General features: G+C 38.0%; 1 protein-coding gene across 1 annotated transcript; it reads left to right on the forward strand.

Moving 5' to 3' along the window:
- On the forward strand, positions 1 to 22,060 carry kcnj10a (potassium inwardly rectifying channel subfamily J member 10a). The gene is made up of 6 exons (XM_051115577.1): positions 1 to 591; positions 10,627 to 10,986; positions 11,084 to 11,295; positions 12,838 to 12,969; positions 13,067 to 13,244; positions 18,369 to 22,060. The coding sequence occupies exons 2-6, from the start codon at positions 10,629 to 10,631 to the stop codon at positions 18,767 to 18,769; spliced, it is 1,281 nt and encodes a 426-aa protein (XP_050971534.1). The 5' UTR covers positions 1 to 591; positions 10,627 to 10,628; the 3' UTR covers positions 18,770 to 22,060.
- Positions 22,061 to 23,048: the final 988 nt, after the last annotated feature.

The following is a 23,048-nucleotide window of genomic DNA, read 5'->3' on the forward strand; positions in this document are numbered from 1 at the left end:
ATTAAATAGTGCTGAGGCGCTGAAAGTACGTATTTTCATCAACAATGAAAGGCAGGACTGAGACGAGAGGAGAAAGTTTTCAGATAGAGCTGCTAACAAAACTTATTGAGGAGTCCCACTTAAGACAAGACAATAGTTAGAAAGAGAGCGTAGAGGAGGAGAGAGAGAGAGAGATAGAGATAGACAGGAGGGCATTACATAATAAATCGGTAACATTCGACCGGGACCGGCACTGACTGACACTTAGGCTAACTTATTGCTAGGATCGAACCGATTATCCTATATATTTTTTTAACTTGGCTGATTTTGTATATTTGCACAAATATTTAGGTGTATACATTGTTTAAAATCGTATTACCTGTTTTAAATGTGTTTATCTGAATGATAAACATTATGCGACCTCCGCGGCTTGTCACTCTCCTGGCGCGGATGATGTTGACAAAGTTGTCAGAAACGCGCTTCTCTCCGTTCTGAACGCTTTCACAACTTTCGCCTCAGATTATCCTCTGATGTTTCCTGAAACTGGAAAACAGCAGTGACTGTTGTAAATTACAAAAAGAGAGAGCTCTTCTTTCAAGTCCTCAGTAAAAGGTAAGTGCTGAAGTAAACCTATAACATCCATGCTAAAGTCACTTGTGAGGCCTAGAGTTCAATGTGCTGAGATTGTGTTAACTTAAGATGAAGGAGCTTTATGAAGACGCTTTATGAAGAAACTAAACCATAAGCATAATTTATGCTACATCTGTGCAGTTTTGAATACAAGAAGTCTAATATGAGTAAAAACTGTACCTATGTGAGACAGCAAATACATTAGTGTTCAGACAGGTGCATCTCTAAATTGTAAAAACCTATATCACTGTTAAGCATTAGTAAATAAACATTATAGTGCAGTAGGTTGTTCTGATGTGTAACCTGCAGACTAATTGCTTAAATGTTCTGTCACATGTTTAATTTGTTGTTTAATTAGCTAAAATGAATTAATAATAAGCACTTCTAACTGTGTCAATATTAGATTGCTCCAGCTTTATTAGAGTTTTGAATGTCAGTATGTGTAATATTTAATGCGAAATAGAAAAAAAAAAGGAAAACAGAATGTTTACCATAAATCATGTTTTGTTTAATGAAAAATATAACCGCGAAATTGAACCTCCAAAAGGTTTTTGTTTGTCAGGTACTGGTTTTGTTCTTGTAGAATGCATTCGTCTGTAATAAATATCATGATAATTTATTATTAATTGTAACCCTGGACCACAAAAAAATAGTCATTAGGGTTAATTTCAAGATTTATACATCATCTGTAAGTTTAATAAATAAGCCTTTAAAAATGTGTAACCTGAGGGTGCAAAAAATGAAAGAAAATCGACTTTAAAGTTGTCCAAGTGAAGTTCTTAGCAATGCATATTACTAATTAAAAATTAAGTTTTGATATATTTATGGTAGGGAATTTACAAAATATGTTCATGGAACATGATCTTTACTTAATATCCTAATGATTTTTGGCATAAAAGAAGAATTTATAATTTTGACCCATACAAGGCATTTTTGGCTATTGCTACAAATATACCTGTGCTACTTCTGACTGGTTTTGTGGTCCAGGTTCACAATTATTTATTATTAATTTATAGTGTGTTTGAAGCTTGCTCTATTAAATAATACTGCTTCAGTTTCATGCATGAGCTGTACAGAAATAATATTTACTGATGCAGAGATATAAAAGAGGAGGGTTATCTGTTGCTATCAAAATAATTTCATAGACTTTGACTCAAACACAGCATCGCGTGGGTATTCTTTTCTTTTTTTTGTTCCTTTCAACCGATCTGATATGCTCCCCATGGCTCTTTCTGGCAAACATCAGAACTGGCCAAGCTTTTGGATTTCCTTTTTGGACTTTTCCCTTGCTTTTCCCCCCCTCCTACATTTCAACCTGGTTATTTTGGAGATTTAAACCAAGCTAGACAATGAAATAAAGGATCTGCTCATTAGAGGTTAAGGAAATGTTGATCTGTCATCAGTGATTTCTAGAGTATAGTAACGTCAAGTGCATTCGACTACGGCTGTGAGAATTGCATTGGATCTGGTGAACAGAGGAAAGTAAAAGTTTGCACATCCACAGAATACTGATGAGAGAGTTTTAATATCGGCCTGTTTTCTGTCCATCTCTCCATGTCATTCCTTCCTTTCTCTCTCTCTCTCTCTGTCTCACTTACTCTCTCTCACTCACACACATGCAGTGTTGTATTTTTCAATGGTGGCTTTTGTCTCTTTCATCTCATTTCTAAACAAAAGGATTCTTGTGTATACAGGACAGCGAGTGAGAAAGAAAGACATCGAGGGAGGACAGAAAGTGAGAGGAAAAGTGAGAAAAAAGACGAAGACAATTTGTAAACTCTCGCAGTGAAACAACATGGCTTCATTTTTGATGCTCTTAGTGAATTCATCTCAGCGTGCAACAATAAAGTCAGAAAATAACCAAGTAGTATTGAATGAGTTTGCATGTATTCTTAGTCAAATATTCATGCGTGGGCACAATGTATATTTGTCTCCAAAGCTAATTTCATGCATTTCAAGACTAAACCAAAAGGTCTTTGAGAGCATGAGAAACATATACTGAGTCAAGCACATCAACGTTTGTCTGCTGTATGTACTGTATCAGTGTGTACGCGTGTGGGTGCGTACTCGCCGGAGTTCAAAGGTCAGCTGTGTGTACACTCTGCTTATAACACGTGCCTCGGCGAGGAACCGCCTCCTCCCTCTCGGCCGGCGTTAGTATTCAGAGCACAGAGATCCAGACAGATACCTATTCATTCTCTCAGTGTGAGTCCAGAGAGAGAGAGCGAGGTCAGAGAGGGGAGAGCGTATCACATCACCCTGGTACTCATTCATTTCATATATTTATTTTATTTGGTGCGGAAGGCAGAAGCTGAGTGAGACTAAACTACCACTTAGACATTTAAACAAGAATGCAGAGAGCGAGAGAAGAGGGTGAGATTGAACAGTGTGGATGAATGGAGACACCCTTGAAGTGATTCCTTGAGTAACATCTCTAAGATATTGGTTCTTAGTTACGTTTTGAAGTTGCTGTTTGTTCTAATATTCACAAACAAGTCAAGCATGAGTTAAGTCAAATCAATATTGTTTCAAAGCAGCTTTACAGAAATTTTTATAATATCTTAATATCTTGTGTTTGGTTGATATATATCATTGTACATGAGTATAAGGAGTTGACTGATAATATAGTTAGGGGCTTTTGATTTCCATATCTCTGTGTAAATGAACACACACATACTGAAGCGCGCATATGTAATGCATGCTGTGTTTTCAGCGTCTGACACCTCAATATACGAGTACATGGACACATAAATAATCTCTAGAACTGAGAGTCACTTCATGGGCTTTTTAAGTTTCTGTTTGTATATTATATGGCAATAGTTTTTCGAAACGGTAAAGGAGAAGTCCACTTCCAGAACAACAATTCACAAATAATTTACTCACCCCCTTGTCATCCAAGATGTTCATGTCTTTCTGTCTTTAGTCGTGAAGAAATTATGGTTTTTGAGGAAAGCATTTCAGGATTTTTTTCCATATAATGGACTTCATTGGTGCCCCGATTTTGAACTTCCAAAATGTAGTTTAAATGCAGCTTCAAAGGGCTCTAAAAGATCCTTGTCGAAGAAGAAGGGTCTTATCTAGCGAAATGATCAGTCATTTTTTTCGAAAAACTAAAATTTGTATACTTTTTAAGCACAAAGCTTGTGTAGCACAGGCTCTGGGATGCGCGTTCACGATGCTACAAATTAGTGATGGGTCATTCTTTAACGATTCGAATCTTTAATGTGACTCGGGAAGAACGAGTCATCAGAACATCTTATTAGGTTCTGTACTGGAAAAAAAAAAAAAGATTAGTTAATTTTGCTGAACGAGACTCAAAGTTCTGAGATGGTAAAATGATCTGAACTTCCCATCACTACTACGTGGTTCCCCTGTGGTTCCGCCTATGTTCCGTGTGACCTTTCGACATGATTCAATAGTACATAGCGTTGTGAATGATGCATTTAATACATTTTGGAAGTTCAAAATTGGGGCACCAGTGAAGTCCATTATATGGAGAAATATCCTGAAATGCTTTCCTCAAAAACCATAATTTGTTCACAACTGAAGACAGAAAGACATGAACATCTTGATGATAAGAGGGTGAGTGAATTATTTGTGAATTGTTGTTCTGGAAGTGGAATTTTAACTTGAAGAAATGGTGACAAGAAAATATCATTTAATGTAATGATAGTTGTGAGATTGTAAGAATCCTAACATCCTGTGCCCCTCTCATACTAACTTGAAAAGATGTAGACATAAGTCTAGTTTAGAAAACCATAAGACATGTTGTACTTTCTTATATATATGAATGTGAAGTTTGACCCTTCCATATTTCACTTCCCTGTATCGACTATATATATATATATATATAAAAATCGAAACTTCTCTTAAAAAAGTACCTTTGAGTGAATTGCACTTCTGTGTGTGGTCATTTCATTCACTGGTCCATGACCCTGACTTTGTGCTCTGTTGCTCAACCAAACTGAATCTTGGCAGTTGATTAGATATTATAATTCTAACAGTTGGGGGGGAGTTGAATCCTGAATCTCCCTACGAACCGGAAACACTGTCCCGAGATGGAGTGGGAAAGACACGCCGGGGATCAGGCAAGGGCCTATGCTACAAGGGGTAAGTGTTTTGGGATATTTCTTGAAGGAAATAAGGCGCTTGCCCCTTGTAGGTTCCTAATTGGTTAATCACTAGTCGTTAAAGGAACTTTTGTTCCATTGTTCTAGCACTTCGGCTGGGAGCAGTAATTTTCATTCATTATTAACGTGAAGAGTGATTAGATAATCATGAGAAGCTAGTGGATTTTTTTTCCATTGTTGTACACTTCGGTTGGCAACGGTAGTTACTTGGTAACTGTTAGCGTGGAAAGTGATTGGATGTACAGTACTGATCACACTGTATTTCTTGGATCACAGTAGCGTAAAATTATATTGGAAATAAATAATAATAAATCACATTGCCAGGGTTTGGACTTTGGACTTTGTGTTCTGTGATTTACCCCCAGCCTTAGTTCCCGTTTCCTTTTATGGTCATGTTTCCTGTTCTTGTCTAGTTAATTTGATCCCAGGTGTGTCTTGTTAATTCCCTTGTTTGTAATGTATTTAAGCCCAGTGTTTCCAGTGTCCTGTGTTCGGGGTTATATGTCTTCCTGTGTTTTGCCACCCCAGTATTGACTTTTGGTTTTGTTTTATTAAAAGTATATTATTTTGTCAAGTTTACTCCTTCGTCTCCTCGTCCCTCTCTCCTCCACCTTGACACACCGTGACAGAATGCCGAACCAAACCAAAATGTTCTGGGCTGAGGAATTTCTTTTGGATATCCAGCAGGAGGGAAGGCCATTGGAGCAGTATGTGGAGGAATTTCTGAGTGTACTACATCCGGTGAGCTGGAGCGATTCTATGATTAACGCTTGCTTTCGGATGGGACTAAAAGATGATCGTTTGTTTTGTTTCTTGACTCCTGACGATTGCCGCAGACCCGTAGCGTACTTTATTAATTATGTCCTTGATCCAAGTAATGGACATGGCACTCTTCCTGCCCCAATCCTCTCTCCTTCGTCTCCTACGTCTCCGCTGGTCCCGTCCAGCCCTCCTTCGTCTCCTACACGTCCGCTGGTCCCATCCAGCCCTCCTGAGTCTCCTACATCTCTGCTGGTTCCGTCCAGCCCTCCAGTGTCTGCGCCCTCCAGAGCCCGCCATGGCTGCCCGAACTGTCTGCTCCGCCATGGCTCCCCGAGCTCCCTGACCCGCCCTGGAGAGAATTTTGAGAATTTGGTCAAAATAAAATGGTTCCGTTTGAGAAAAACTATTGTCATATCATATACAAATAGAAACGTAAAGGTCTTCACAGCAACCCGTGAATATAAAAGTTCAGTAACATTTTAATTATATTTTGCTAAAATGAACGAAATTAACAAAATGACTCTCAAAAAAGATTTAATTTTGCTGAACGAGACTCAAATGTCCGAAAATATAATTTAATGTAATGATAGTTGTGAGATTGTAAGAATCCTAACATCCTGTGCCCCTCTCATACTAATTTGAAAAGATGCAGACATAACATAAGTCTAGTTTAGAAAATCATAAGACATGTTGTACTTTCTTATATGGATGTGATGTTTGATCTGTCCATATTTCTGCTGACAACTAATATTTTCACTTCCCTGTATCGACTATATATATATATATATATATATATATATATATATATATAAAAATCGAAACTTCTCTTAAAAAAGTACCTTTGAGTGAATTGCACTTCTGTGTGGTCATTTCATTCACTGGTCCATGACCCTGACTTTGTGCTCTGTTGCTCAACCAAACTGAATCTCGGCAGTTGATTAAATATTATAATTCTAACAGTTGGGGGCTCATCCGTAAAGGGGGGAATTGAATCCCGAGCTCCCTATGAACCGGGAACACTGTCCCGAGATGGAGTGGGAAAGACACGCCGGGGATAAGGCAAGGGCCTATGCTAAAAGGGGTAAGTGTTTTGGATATTACCCCTTGTAGGTTCCTAATTGGTTAATCACTAGTTGTTAGTGGAACTTTTGTTCCATTGTTGTAACACTTTGGCTGGCAACAGTAGTTACTTGGTAACTATTAGCGCGGAAAGTGATTGGATGTACAGTACTGATCACACTGTATTTCTTGGATCACGGCTGTGTAAAATTATTTCGGAAATAAATAACAATAATAAATCACATTTTCAGAGTTTGGACTTTGGACTTTGTGTTCCGTGTTTTACCCCCAGCCTTAGTTCCTGTTTCCTTTTATGGTCATGTTTCCTGTTCTTGTCTAGTTAATTTGATCCCAGATGTGTCTTGTTAATTCCCTTGTTTGTAATGTATTTAAGCCCAGTGTTTCCAGTGTCCTGTGTTCGGTGTTATATGTCTTCCTGTGTTCCTTTGTGGTTTTGGCTCCTCTGTATTGACTTTTGGTTTTGTTTTATTAAAAGTATATTATTTTGTCAAGTTTACTCCTTTGTCTCCAAGTTTACTCCTTTACTCCCTCTCTCCTCCACCTCAACACACCGTGACACACATATTTGTGATTTATTTTTTTTTTAAATTGTTACTGCAGTACTACTAATAAAGTTATCATCAAAACATTTTTTTTTTAAAGAATATTTACCAGATTTATTTAAAAATCTAAAAACAGTATTTCTAAAAAAATAAAATAAAATAACAATTATTAATTTTCATAAAAACGATCAATTAGAGATGCTTTTGATTATTACAATTTTAATTAAACCATTCAAATGGAATCCAGAAAATTAAATGGGAAGCACAGAATTTGGTCAAAATAAAACGGTTTAGTTTGAGAAAAACTATTGTCATATCATATACAAATAGAAACGTAAAGGTCTTCACGGCAACCCGTGAATATAAAAGTTCAGCTTAACTTGAAGAAATGGTGACAGAAAAAAATATAATTTAATGTAATGATAGTACTACTACTAATAAAGTTATCATCAAAACAATATTTTTTAAAGAATATTTACCAGAATGTATTTAAAAATGTAAAAACAGTATTTCTGAAAAATAAATAAATAAATAAATAAAATAACAATTAATAATTTTTCATAAAAACAATCAATTAGAGATGCTTTTGATTATTACAGTTTTAATGAAACCATTAAAATGGAATCCAGAAAATTAATGAAAAGCACAGAATTTCAATATTAGAATATAATATCTTTAATATAGAATTTATTTAAACAAAAATGTTTTAAAACAACGAAAAACAAAAAATTGTATTTTAAAAAACAAACAAAAAAACAATCAATTAGAGATGCTTGAAACCATAATGAAACCATTAAAATGAAATCCAGAAAATTAATGGAAAGCACAGAATTTGGTCAAAATAAAACTGTTTTGTTTGAGAAAAGCTATTGTCATATCATACACAAACATAAACTTAAAAGGTCTTCACAGCAACACGTCAGAATAAAAGTTCGGTTTAACTTGAAGAAATGGTGACAGAAAAAATAATGTAATTTAACATAATGATAGTACTACTACTAATAAAGTTATTATTAAAACATTATTTTCTAAGGAATATTTATCAGAATTTATTTACCAGAAAAATTTAAAAACACTATTTCTGAAATAAATAAAATAAAAAGTAATTTATTTTTTTATAAAAACAATCAATTACAGATGCTTTTGATTATTAAAAATTTAATGAAACCATTAAAATGAAATCCAGAAAATTAACGGAAAACACAGAAAAGTAATTAAATTATAATGGTTTGAGTCACTGTTGAAATCTCTTCTGAAACACATGAGATTACTGGCATATTAGGAGAAAAACTTGTATTCATTTCTGTCTACATTCTGTCTACAGCTGGTGTTTTGGTGATTTTTAGTGGATGTATGAAGTCAGTTCTCCTCAGTTTTACAGAGGAACCACAAGTGTAGATAGAGAATCACATCAAATAGCAGTATGATTCACCATCCACAAACAAATCACTATAATACTCCTTATTTTCAACACTACATCTATTGTTATGACTGTAGAAACGGTTTCTTTTGACAAATGTTATGCTTGAAAATTGTGTTTGCTATACCTTCCTGTAATGGAACTATATATAACATTTAACGTTTTTTAAATTATTGATTGTATTTATAATGAAATGACATTGACACTTCTAATGAATGCTCTACCATTGATTTATACCTAGACTACCTTGTAAATATAAATAATTCTGTCATCATTTAGTACAACTACTAACTTCTTTCTTTTTCTTTCTTTCTTTCTTTTTTAAAATGATCTTCTTTTTTGTTCCACTGGAGAAAGTAATTTCCAAATGTTTTGCTTAAAAAGTTTGTTTATGCATTCTTTTTTATTTTATTTTATTATTCTTTTTTTTGTTTTTTTTTGAAAAACTGATATCTAATGATATTCAGACAGTTTACACATATCCAACTACTTTTAGGCCCACTGTAGATGGATTTCAAAAGATTTCGAGAAAAGAAAGTTGTCTGAGGAGCTTAAAGTTTGTCTCTGACATCAGACAGTAAAACCATTCTTGAATAGATTATGATTGTGTTGTGAGGTTTTATTCCAGGACAATTTGGGATCAGCAATGTCAGAATAAAGAGTTTTAATGCATGATGTTTATTCTGTTTCTAGATAATGTGTGGTTTGCATACACAAAAACGTTTGAGCTAAAATCATAGGAAAATTGAGTAAACTAGTAATCGGAAAAACTGTCCAAGCAGCATCTATGAAACAGAGGTGAAGGGTTAAGATACGTCATTCTCAGTGTAACACAGGAATGCAGAGAATATGGAAAACATTGTGGTGGGCTTTTCATCTCTGATTCCTTCCTGCGGTTTTGTGTTTTTGGATGGTGAATAAGTCACCCTTTTCACCGCTTGCCCGGGCCAACAGAGCACGGCATGTGAGTTGGTCAGCGTTGACGACTAGCCTTTAAATGAGAAAGGGCAGCTGCTTCCACTGTGTGAATGAGGGGCATTTAATGCGCTTGGGCAGCTGGAGAGTCTGAATGTAGATTTAAAAAAAAAAAAGAGTAACAGACCACCAGGGTCGCCCCCAAACCCGGCCCTGTACCCCCTTCCTGGCACACATAAACCTCGGGAGAGAAAGATGCGCTCACGTGTCTGCGATAAAGATCGCTGTGAAAGCTACTTTGCCCGTTTCAGCTCTTTGAGAAGTTGTTTTTAGATTCTGCCGAGAGTCGCTGATGTGTCCCTAATGTGGCTCTCTTTACTTGGACGATACACGTCTTTCAGATAGAGCTCAGATCAAGATAGAGCCCTCTCTCTTCCCATGTGCCATTTCTTCTAAAATGCTACGAGACGACCTAGATTTTACAGACGGCGATAAGGTGACAGGTTTCTCACACAGAAGCCTAACTGCTGGATCAGTTATTTCATTAAGAAGACCTTCTTTTTATGTCAGAGTAACAAGATACTAGTAGTTTCTGTAACCTAAACTGGTGCGAATGAGTCCCATCTGAGTGTGGGGTGGGGTTATTAGCAAAAATTAAACTGTAATTGTGAGAGTTACTTTTATGTGGGACAGTATTAGCTGTTGATCATTGTCTGAGTGGTTATAATTGAACATTAACCCAATTACAATCTGTATCTTTTCAGTTTAACAACCAGCCTACTGTGTGTATAGCTTTAGCAGTCTTTAACTAAAGTTTTGAATGAAGAAAGCCTTGCTACGTGTGCATTTTAGAAACTGCTTTTGTTTGCAGGTTGAACACAAATACGTCAGAATTTTAATGCAGAAATGATTTATCAAGCTCTTTGTTCTTAATCCCTGGTTGAAGTTCAGATCTAACCTCAGAAATACTCCAAACATTACAGTTTCATTGTTATCAGTCAATAATTGCTAAGTTATATATTTAAGACTCTTTTAAATTTACCATGACTAGTGAACATGCACATTTTAAACCAGGGATAGTCAACCCTGCAACCCTGGAACTCAAGTCTGCAGGAAGTTAGAAGAAATCACACTACTGATTTTAAACAACCTCTCTCTTCCCTCCTAGCTATGACCTCAGCCACGCCCCCTTCCTCACGTAGCCCCTCCCCACAGAAGGTCTGCCACTCCCAAACACAGACAGACGTTCTAAAGCCACTCCTAGGCGGGGGAGGCGGGGCTTCGACAGGAAACGGACCTGCGGCATTGAGACGCCGTCGACGGGTGCTATCTAAAGATGGGCGGAGCAACGTACGCATCGAACATGTCAGCGGCCGAGGGACGCTTTACCTGCGTGACCTGTGGACGACCTTTCTGGACATGCAGTGGCGCTATAAGCTTTTTCTCTTTTCCGCTACCTTTGCTGGCACCTGGTTCGTCTTCGGAGTGCTGTGGTACTTGGTGGCGCTTGTGCATGGAGATTTGCTAGGTGAGAAGGGAAGATGATGAAGGTTTATTTACGTAAATATTAATATGATATTGCAACCCTGTTATTTCCATCTCTGTTTCATGTCCTTTCTCACCAGAGTTTGACCCTCCGTCCAACCACACGCCGTGTGTGATGCAGGTCCAAACCCTGACTGGAGCATTCCTTTTCTCCCTGGAATCACAAACTACGATCGGTTATGGCTTTCGCTGCATCACTGAGGAATGCCCACTTGCTATAATCCTGCTTATTGTCCAGCTTGTCATCACCATGGTGATGGAGATCTTCATCACTGGAACCTTCCTTGCCAAGGTATAACTAAAAATTGTGTGAAAAGTTGCTTAGTTTTCATTGTGAATGTACTTTGGCACAATTTGGGGGAAAAAAATCTGATCACATTATTAAGAGCTGAAAGGGAACCCTGGGTATTAAGACTTAATATAAATGATGTCTCTTACTAAAATATGTAGTAGAATTCACAATATTTTATACATATTTAAGACTATAGGGGGAGCCATTATTTTGATCACGTAAAACAGTTGCACTCCGTGAGCTACTGGCACTATCTGCTGCTATTTTAACACAACTTGAAATAAGCAACTTGGAAAATAAAATATAGATATGATGCCACATTGTGTAGCTTTTGGTTGTAATTTTCAGTCGAAGGGAAACAAGAGAAGCGATGCAAGTCTTCACTGTTTTCCTAGTGATAAGAGGAGGAGAAAATAATGGGAAGATTTTTACGGATGAATAAAACGAACTAGAAACCCACGTCTTTGTTCTCTCCACTTTCGCCCTAAAGCCTTTGAGGCTTTTAGTAGACCAGGGGTGCTCAACCCTGGTCCTGTAGATTGACCTTCCTGCAGAGCTCAGCTCCAACCCTGACCAAACACACCTGAACCAGCTAAATATGATCTGAAGGAGCACTTGATAATTACAGACAGGTGTGTTTGATTAGGGTTGAAACTAAACTCTGCAGGAAGGTCAATCTCCAGGAACAGGGTTGGGCACCCCTGTAGTAGACCATAGCTACTGAAAGAGCTTACAAATGATGTAAACATGCCAATGCTTGTCATGATGCCACAGCCACTGAAGGTGTTTTTTTAGTGCAGATTTCATGCAATATCCAGGGATGTTTAGACTCTTTGTGGCCTATGTTTATATCAATCGGCACCTATAAGCTCTTTCAGTGGCTGTTGTCATCGTATCAGTATTTTATTTGTTGCAGTAAAAAATAGCCAGTAGCTCACCGAATGCAACTGTTTTACATAATCAAAATAATGGCAACCCCCATAGTCCGAAATATGTATATAACGATGTGGCTTTTTTAAATAACGTAAATATTTCTTGGTTTTCTACTACATCTTTCAGTAAGTGACATCATTTACATTATATAAAGCCATACAATTCTTAATACCCATGATTCACTTTAAGCTTTTTATTAAGCTTCCCTTTTGTTGACATTAGCCAGTCAATAAGTCTTTCTCATTACAAGTTTAGGAAGAAATCTGGCAAATGTTGAGTTCCCAAATGTATAAATCACCCAAACACACAACAAATACAGAGATAGAGTTTGCGTGGAGCAGCATTTGCTGCAAACTGCTCTGCGACACCGAAAACACTAGATGATCCATCCTGAGCTGCCCACGTGTTAATGAACACAGTGCCGAGCTTCACTGTAAAACACAGTGCATATTTTTATTTAAATAAATGTAGCTATTGCAGGTTGATAATCATACTAAGCGAATAAACTTGGATTGAACTGAAACAAAATATGATTACAAATATTTTTGGTGACCTGTATTGTTCTCTAGGATCTAATAAGGTGTTTATATTTTCATCTGGGGTATGTAGGTAGCACGACCGAAGAAACGTGGTGAGACGGTGAAGTTCAGTCAGCATGCTGTGGTCGCCAATCATGAGGGCCGACCTTGTCTTATGATCCGTGTCGCTAACATGCGTAAGAGCCTCCTTTTGGGCTGCCAGGTAAACACATCTGATAAAATAACGTTGAATATCCATATCCATTTCCATCGTAACATATGTGCAACTCATCACATGTCCAATTCCTGGGATTCCTCAGGTAACAGGTAAGCTTCTGCAGACGTCGCTGACTAAAGAGGGTGAGACGGTGCGTCTGGACCAGAGGAATGTAGCTTTCCAAGTGGACACGTCCAGTGACAGTCCTTTCCTCATCCTGCCCCTCACTTTCTACCACGTGATAGACGACAACAGCCCACTGCGGGCCTGGGCTGCCAAAGGTACACAAGCCTAGGAGAACTACAAGGGTTACTGGAACAATGAAATGTCATGTCGAGATGCTGGATTCCAAAATCCTAAGCCTAGAACCGTTCCATTCAAAAAATGCATTCATTACTTTCTAGCGCAAGTTGAACTGGTATCATTGTAGCTCAACTGGAAGAGCTTGGCACCAGCTATGCCAAGGTCTTGGGTCAAGCATCTGCCAAATGGGTAAATGTAAAACAGGACAGGCACAGTTTCAGCTGGTATTACCTTAGGTGTCTTGCTCTGTTGGTTCATAGACTCTTTGTTTTGGGGAATGAACCAGCAAACATCTGGTTACCAGCCTTGAGCTTGAATTACTAGACATCACTACTTTATTTTCTCACACATGTACAATTCAAACCCATCAAAGGAATTTTGCAATTTCTGCTTAAATAGTAGAGCATAGCACTAGCAAAGCCATGGTGATGGGTTCGACCTGATGAACTGATGCATTCCTTGGGAATGGAACCCATGACCATGTGTACCACTTAAAATCTAAGATGTTTTTGATAAAAGCATGTGCCAAAGGCATGATGTGCAAATGCAATGATGTGTTTGAGTATATATTAAGCTAAACAAAACTGAACACCACCACAATGTTGCAGTTGTGAGTGGTAAAAACTTGGGAATGGGATTTTCTTTGAGCCTAAGTTTCGGATGTGGGAATGTGTATTCCACTCATTGTCTTTAAACTAGTGGAGGACAGCTGTTGTCCCACCAGTCCTTGGTTCAGTTTGAGCCACAATAATAGCAATTAGCATCAGAAATGTTTAGCCAAGCAATAGCTAATGCAGCTTGCTTTTCGATGCTTCTGTAATTATTTGTTGAGGTACCTTCAAATTCAGTGATAATGAGACTAATTGTAAACAGATCTCCCTCCATCAAAGGCTAGTTTGATTTTGTGCAGGTTTCAGTGTAAAAACCAGAACCATGCTGGGAAACCCTGTTAAAAAAATCCAGCATATACTGGTTAGGTATGTTTTGAAGCATGGCTGCTGGTTTAAGTTGGTTCTTAGCTGGTCATGTGCTGGTCCTAAGCTGGTCCTAAGCAACTAGCTCCTGCTCTTGACCAGCTCAGGACCAGCACATGACCAGCTTAAACCAGCTCAAACCAGCAGCCATGCTTCAAGACATACCTAACCAGCGTATGCTGGATTTTTCAACAGGGAAAACAGACCAGCCAAGACACCAAGCCACAAGGCTGGTTTGTTTTTGTGGTTTTAAGGGATTTTGAGTGCTTGTCAGTGCGGTGGCAGATGAAGACTGTCAGTAGGATATACCTGAGAGCAGGGACAGCGTGGTTGGGCACCGACCACCCGTGGCTCCAGCCGAGTTGCTCTGAGGATAGAGAGCTACATGAGGGAAACGTGAAACAGCAGTGTGGGGAGAGGTGTCAAAGACACCGGAGAAGCTCCGTTTCAGTGCAGAGGTCATGCTGCAGGCAGAAGGTTCAGGGAGTCCTGGCACTTTGAGCACACGTCGGTGCCCTGTTTCCACTGACACTTCACACCTGAATCAAGTACGCGTGACAGGCCAAAGTGGCTCAATTTATGTTTCCATTTTGCCTCTGCTTGATTAATCATGAGGATAAACGTGAGCTAGATTTGTACATTTACTGTTTGTCTGCATAAAACTTGCTACCATGATTCTAGGGTGTTTGGGTAGGTTGTTAGGGCATTGCTACGCAGTTGTTAGAGTGCTCTGGGTGTTTTTTAGAGAATTGGTAGTGGTTACTAGAGTGTTCTAGGTTGTAGCTTGCTTGCAACAAAATGTAATGATGCGTTTGAGTATCTATAAGTTAAACGCAAATGGACACCACCACAATGTTGTAATTATGAGTGGAAAACCTTGGGAATGGGAAGTTTCAGATGTGGGATTCTTCTGTGTGTCTTCTAGAGATGTTGGCCCACCAATCCTTACTTTAGCAATAATAATAGCAAATAGCATCAGAAGTGATCAGCCAAGCAACAATGCAGCTTGCTTTTCAATGCTTCTGTAATTATCTGATGAGGTATCTCCAAATTCAATGATACTGAGACGAAACGTAAAAAGATCTCCCTCTATCAAGTGCTAATTTGGTGTCAAATTAAGTGTCAAAATCGGAACCACGCTGGGAAAAACAGACTGGACAAGCCATTAGGCCACAAGGCTGGTCTGTTTTGGTGGCTTTAAGGGAGTTTGAGTGCTTGACGGCTGGAAAACCAGCTTAAACCAGCTATGACTACGTTTTTCAGCAAGGACCTTTGGTGTCAGGATTGGCATTTAGGAATTATAGAAATCCTTTATGGGAAAGACTGCAAAAGTTTAATTGAATATTGGGAGGTTAAAGGACAGAAGTGGATTTCACATTCTCCATGCAGTGAAACAAAGTTTTAGTGTGAATTGTAGAGCATGTTTACAGGAACTTGGGGTTTCTATTATTGGCAGATGAGCTGCTTTTATTGTCTTCTTCCTCTCTCCGTCTAATTTTCTCTCTGTCGTTCCACATTCACTTTGTGTGTAGACGTAGCTTTCCCTCTTTCTTTTATACATTCTCTCTCTTTGGCTGGAATGCGTGTATGAGAGCGTGCCAGAGCGTCTCATTAGAGGCACAAAGCAGCCCAGTTCCTGGTGCTGACACGCAGGTTGTGGATCCAGTTACGGCCCCTCTACCCCATCGAGGGCCCAAGCTATCAGACCCTCCGGTCCCCACTTTTGCACTTTATTCACTGAATGTGACTCTCATCTGAGCTTTTCCTGTACGTGCATCTCCTCGTGTATGTGTTTATTGTTTCTGTTGTGCATTTTCTCTCGTCTCAATGCTTCTTTTGCATCGTGTTTGTAGTCTAGCCAGATCACCCTGCGTAATTGACTGTAGTCGGATTATACGGTATAGGGTTATATTTAATAGACCCCACTTACGCCTAATGCTACCTAATCCAAATTAACTTCTCGAAGACTTCCCATTTCAACGTATCCTCCTAGAAACAACTCTGTTGACCGGTAATTTTTTCTTTGAAAACCTGAATATGAAGTAGAAATAGCTATTCAGAATGCTCCAATGGAAGCACATTTGCATATGAATGAAAAAACTGGCACCGGTTTTAAAAACGTGTCCGAAAGCGTGCCACTGCATTACAGTGTAAATCTGTACGTGCATGAGTGGCTGTGTGTAAACGTACGTGTTTGGATGTGCGCCCACAGTGCACCAGTGTGTGTGAATCTATAGTTAAAAAAAAAAAAAAAAAAAAACTAAATACACTGTGTGCCAGTCTGCTGAATATGGCATTGTGTTTGTGTAAGAGGCTGAGGAGAAGAGACACGGGCCTCTGCAGGAGCCCAGAGACAATTTAGCATAAAGCTATATGAACTACAAGATGTTCACAGAGATTGTGTTTAACTTGTGGTGTCAAACTAGGGCTGCATGATATATCAAAATAAAATATCGGAATGCGATAATCGTGAAGGGTGCGATTTAAATTTAATAGAAACAGAGTTTCAGCATCTTAGGTGCTCTGAGATGCTGAAACACTGTATTATAATATGCACACATGTAAATGTAAATGAACATGTAAAATGCACATATTAGTACTGAAAATTTTGCTTTGTATTATACAGTAAAATGTTAATTTTTGTTTTGTTTAATATTTTTATGGAGCAGTCATAATGAACATAATATTAATAGTTTAAAGTCCAATTAAATGTGTCAAAAACATTTGAAAACTCAAATGGAAAGAGATTTTTTATTTCCAGTTCACTTTTTTGGTTACTAAAAGAGATTTGGTTCTTTTTTTTGCACTTAGATTTCTATTTAAAAATTATTGTTATACTTCACAACAAAATGACCCCAAGCAATCTGGGATGATTAATTCTTTCCAAATAGAGCTATTGAAGTCATATGAAAAAAAAAAAAAAAACACACACACACATTGAAAATTATTGATATAATAAAATATATACCTTAATAAATAGAGCTTTTGATGTTAGAAATTAGTGCAGCACCCAGAGACATTACAAAAATTACATTAATAATTAACCCCCCCTGTTTACATACAGTACATAAAAAAGCTAACAAAAAACGTTAACAAAAATGTACTGGACAGTAGGAATGACCCATATATAAGTATTTCTTTTCCTCAAATGTATTAAAAACACAGTGAGAGGCCACATCAGATCTGCCTGCTAGTAAACACTGACATTCCCTGAGGGTCTTTCCACTGAGTTTGGCCATGATCAGCATGTGAACGACACTAAAGGATATCTTTATATGCTGCTAGTGAATGCATGTCAGTGTATTTGCTTTAATTATCCAGTATGTTTTAAATTTATGAGGATTTATTATGTTTACTCTGACCCTAAATCGTTTTGAATGCTTAATTCCATTCTTACTGTCTGAATGTCATTGCCTTAGAAAATATCACCATTTGTCATTTGTTGTTTAGCATTAACTATAAAACAATATAAACCATACATATTTCTTCCTATGAAATAAATGATACTAAACTTAATATTGTATAATGTAATGCAATGATAATTATAAGTGTGACTCAAGTGTCCAGATACTTTATTTTGTGAGCATGATGAAGTGATCTTGTGTGTTTGTGGGTTATGAAACCCCATGTTTTTTGCTCCCAGAATGCAGAACTGGCTCTGGGTTAAATGAGAGACTGTTTTCACAGATGACGGTCTCTTGCTCTGAATGTGGGATGTTGATGCAGGTGTGTGTGCGATTGTAAGTGTGTGTGTGTGTGTGTGTGTGTCTGTGTCAGTGGGTGAATGGCATGTTTACAAGTGAAGGCATTTGTATTTCAGCTGGTATGAGCCATACATATCTTTATGTACCATCACATATTGTGAATTTTTACACAGTTTGTTGATTGTTTACTGTCTGAATTGTGTTAAGCAATCTGTTTAAATGTGTACATTGTGTCAAATTGTATTGTAGGGGAATTTGTGTACATGTTTTGAGAGTTTTGTGAATGTCTTTCTTAATTTTAGAATCAAAATGTGCTTTATTTGCAAAACTGTGGTTTCCGAAACCCCACTTACATTCATAAAATATATTACACGGTCTGAATTTCTGACCTTTTTTTTTTTCACTATGTATCTCTCTTTCTAAGGTGGTGGGTGGACAGATCCGGAGCTGGCTGACTTTGAGCTGCTTGTAATCATGAGCGCTACCGTGGAGCCGACCTCGGCCACCTGCCAAGTGCGCACCTCCTACCTGCCAGACGAGATCCTGTGGGGCTACGAATTTCCTCCTGTCGTCTCCCTCTCTCCCTCCGGAAAGTATGTAGCTGATTTTGCCTTCTTCGACAAGGTTGCCAAGACCAAGACCCCACCCCTTTTTAAACAAGCCCCGCCTCCAAACACCCAGTCGCCGCAGCATCAAGGCAATGGCGGTGGAGAGCAAGGGGCGGATATGGAGAAGATGCGATTGGAGGAGAGTTACCGAGAGGAAAGGGGGCGGGACAGGGGGCGTGTCCGAGACCAGCTTAGCGTCCGCATTAGTAACGTCTAGAGAGCGAAAAACAGAGATGAATGAGTGAATGGGGGATCAGATGGGGATAAATTGCTTGAGTACTTGTTTGATTCAGTGTTAGCCAACTTTTTTTTTTTTTTTTGCGATGCCACTGAGCTTACCTGTTGTTCAAGGTAGCGTGCCAGTACAGTTGGCTAGCGCTGAAATACTGAAATACGCTGACATACAAGCATGAAATAGAGAAGATAAAGAGAGAGTGGCTATGTTCGGAATAGCACACTAGGATACTACACTTGCTGTTTCTGCAGTACATAGTACATATACTGTGCATAGCATTCAAGTTTTCTGTATGAACAGAACACACGGATGACCCACAATGGCAAATGGCTGCCCGTAACTAAAGATTTTTCTGGTCGGCCAGTAGTCGTTCATTTTAAGCATTAGTCAACTATTAGTCGCTCATTTATTAATAAACATGTAAATCATGATACTGAGTCTTTAATTGCCTACACAGCCTAATAAGCGCTGAAGCGCATGCAAAAAAAGCTTGCCACAGTGCACCGGCAGATAAAATAATTATGAATGTGTCTGGGAAAAACAGCAAGGAGACTACATTAACGTTTTAAATTTATTGATAAACTAGTGTATTCTTTATTTTCAACATAAGAGATTAAGTCAGCGACACTGACTTGTCATCTCCGCAGTAGCGATGCACCTGTATGCGTGTTTCATACAGATGACATAATCTGAGAATATTTGTTTTTTATTTAAATTGGTTCATTTGAAAGTAGACATTTCACTCTCATCAGACAAATATATACAGAGATAATTTCAGAGACCAAGACGGCAGAAAGCGCATCCTGTTTGCTTGAATTATTATTTACAAAAGCACAATGTTTTGTTGTTATTGTGAGAGCACACAAATAAATGTCTTTACAGATCAAAAAGATATATTACCAAAATGATGGCGTGTTTTAGGTGCCTCCATCTGTCATAAAGTGAGTGTGCTACTATTCAGCTTCATTGTTCCGGATCGGAAATGTCCAAGTATCTTACCACGTAAAATATCGTCTTTGGAAGAAAATTATCCTACACAAGTACAGAGTACAGCTATTTATCTAGACCAGTAACTTTTTGACACAACCTGCAAATTTCCACAATAGATAAATAACTAGGCTATCTTAGTGGGAAAGTCAAAACTCCACTTCTGAGTCGCAGTCATCAGAAGCCTGCATGTTGCCAGATATTGAGGGGGTTCTTTTGTGGTACAGATTTGATGCCGTCTTTAACGGCAACATAGTGCTTGTTGGCTTAAAAGCAGGAAACGGTAGATGTATGATCCACAGCTAAATCAATTAGTAAAGCCCTATGATTTAAAGTGTCACAAAATTCTGAAAATATATCATACATTATGGGATTTTTTTCATTATTGATCGTATATCGTACAGAGGTCAAAATTATCATACAAATACAATAATTATCATACATCTGGCAACACTGTTAAGCTTCCAGATATGACGACTATTAGTTAGTTGACTACTGGGGGGCAGCCCTAAACATTACCAGATTCATGTTCATCCATTATGGAAATTGGACATTCATTTCCAAACAGCCGTGATATGTGCAACAACCAACTCAATAAAATGTTTGCAAGAATCACGTTCTTCCATTTCGATTAAACTGTACACTTTATTAGGGCCACTCAGTGGTCATTTCAAGTATCCCACAATGCAGTGCACTCAATATTATGATTTCAGAACTTGAAGCAATATCAGCCACAATTTTATCTTTTATCAGGTGCTGCTTACAGTGCATTCAAACTGTATGTTTCTAGAGCAGGGGCGTTCAGTTCTGTTCCTGGAGGGCTGTGTCCTGCAAAGTTCAGCTCCAACCCCAATTAAACTCACCTGAACAAGCTAATTAGTGTCTAACTAGGCATACTAGAAACTTCCAGGCAGGTGTGCTGAGGTACATTGGAGCTAAACTCTGCAGTAGCCTTCAGATACTGAATTTGGACAATTAATTTTCTTTTTAGCTAGTAATTTGTGCGGTACAGTTTTAGCATACTACTATTTAATGCACGTTGTTTCACTAAAAGACTAAAAATCGTATGCTACATATATAGTTAGTATGCTAGTGTTCCATTCCGAACATGGTGAGAAATACTGTAAACTACTTAACTATTAGACCATGTGGAATCAAATGGTGATTCAACATAGATCTGCTGCTTTATACATGAGAAAACAGCAACAGACGCTCATGTAATGGACCTGCTCACTGGGAAGGACTAGTTCACCACCTTGTGGCCAAGAAAAGCAGTGCCACAGATTTGAGACACTTTGAGGAGGACAACTATTCTGTAAACTCTGATGGACAATACCTGATTTTATAAACACATGAATAATGATCTATTTTTGCAGAAGGATTATGGAGTACAATGGACTGGAGGGTTGAATGGCATAGACTGTCATAATATTTAAACCACTGTACTGTAGTTATTGATAGAGCAAAGGTACAACATTTAGGGCGAATAACTTGTGTCTTATTGAGAGACTGTATCGGATATGATTTGTATCTATATTTTGTGTCTAACAGTGCCAGTATAGAACTATTTTGGGTAAAGACCTAGTTTTTTTCCCCATAGCTGATCTTTTGTCACTGGAATAAACAATGATGTTTGTTAACAATACTAAAAGCACTTTAACTCAAGGAGGAGGCTTTATTTTTGATATTTCATTTGGGTCCAACTTAACTGTACATGGTCTTTTATATTGAAGATGATGACTAAGAGTGAAAGAATGTATTATGAATTATAGTAATTGTCAAGTCAACGTGCCTATGAATGAACAACAACAACAACTATAATAATAATAATAATAATAATAATTTAGAGCGGTTTAATAAGTTAAGAACCACTGTTGTAAATTACTATTGTTCATGCATTGTGTTATTTTTAGTGAAGGAACTGTCCATTATACAGGTTGTTGAGGTGAAATGTAATTAGTTTCATAAAATCATTTTTTACGTGAGATCAGATACAGTATAAGCTTTTCAACTTGCAGGTAATACAAACAAAATATGTCACTTATTATTATTATTCTTATTATTCTTATTATTATTTATTATTATTATTCAAATGGTTTATGTTGTTGAAAAAGAATGATTTTGGTTTAATATTTAGCACATTTGCCTGTCTTAAACTGCGGCTGTAAGGAAACATCTGTTTCATGAATTTCCTTTTGTGTTTAGTCACTTTCAGAACTGGCCTTTCATCACTTTAACTGCTAATGATCTCAAATGACTGTTTTTAATAAATGAGAAGTTTTGAAACAGTTGCACTGTGATTTAATCAGTGTGTTCAATGAACAGTGTTAGTTTCATAACACCTGGTGTGATTCTGAGGTGAGTGTTACAAACACTGGCGTTTATTCCCTAAAATTCCCAGCATCATAAAAATGAAACACTAAATTGTGATGCAGATGTGGTAAATTCATATGAAGTCACCCTACAGTATGTTTTTTTGTGTGTGTGTGTCACTGTATACAGTCACATATACACAAAGGGAATCAAAACACCCAAGATTGTTGAGAAGGGTCTGGCTACAGACATGCACTTGCATTTTCAGACCTGCACTTGCGGTCTATTTTTTTTATTTTATTTTATTGTATTTATTTATTAATTTTTTTATTGAATCTCTCAACAATGTCACTCACAATGACCACTTGCACTCTCTGCTACCTGCGACATCACTTGCAATCCACACAAATGGTGTGTGTTGCCAATGGAGACAAAACACTTTGGTGGTTAAACAATTAAAGCTAATTTAAGTGATGTTTTATTAACAAAGTTCAGGAGAAGCTCGCACAGATAATTATCACGGCCAATTCGCCATCAGCAATCACACTCCCTATCCAAGCACCACAAGACAGAATCCCTATAATTAGCCAAGCAGTCCTACCTCCATTATCTCTAGTCTTTTCAGCATCCCTCCTCCACCCCGTCTCCTCACCTTCAGCCCATTGGGGAGCGCTTGTTAGGTTCGGGCCAAGTGCTGAGCTCGGACCCCTCTCCCCGGGCAGGGGGAGTGCACCGGGCTCGGGGATGACTACCGAGCCCGGAGCCCTCTCCCGGACAGCACGGCAAATTTGCATAACCTTTACTCAGTTTATAATCTGTGGGTGCGAACTCGTGAATAGCATAATGTACAGGGTTTTGCAAGTCATCTGTAAGAGATAAAGACAAGACCAAATCTGTGGCCACAGGACAGCAGAATATGAACGCAATGCATAAAGTCTCTCGAAGAAAACTATTAACACTT

The sequence above is a fragment of the Labeo rohita genome, chromosome 7 (genome assembly GCF_022985175.1).
Source record: "Labeo rohita strain BAU-BD-2019 chromosome 7, IGBB_LRoh.1.0, whole genome shotgun sequence".
NCBI classification, from domain to species: Eukaryota; Metazoa; Chordata; class Actinopteri; order Cypriniformes; family Cyprinidae; genus Labeo; species Labeo rohita.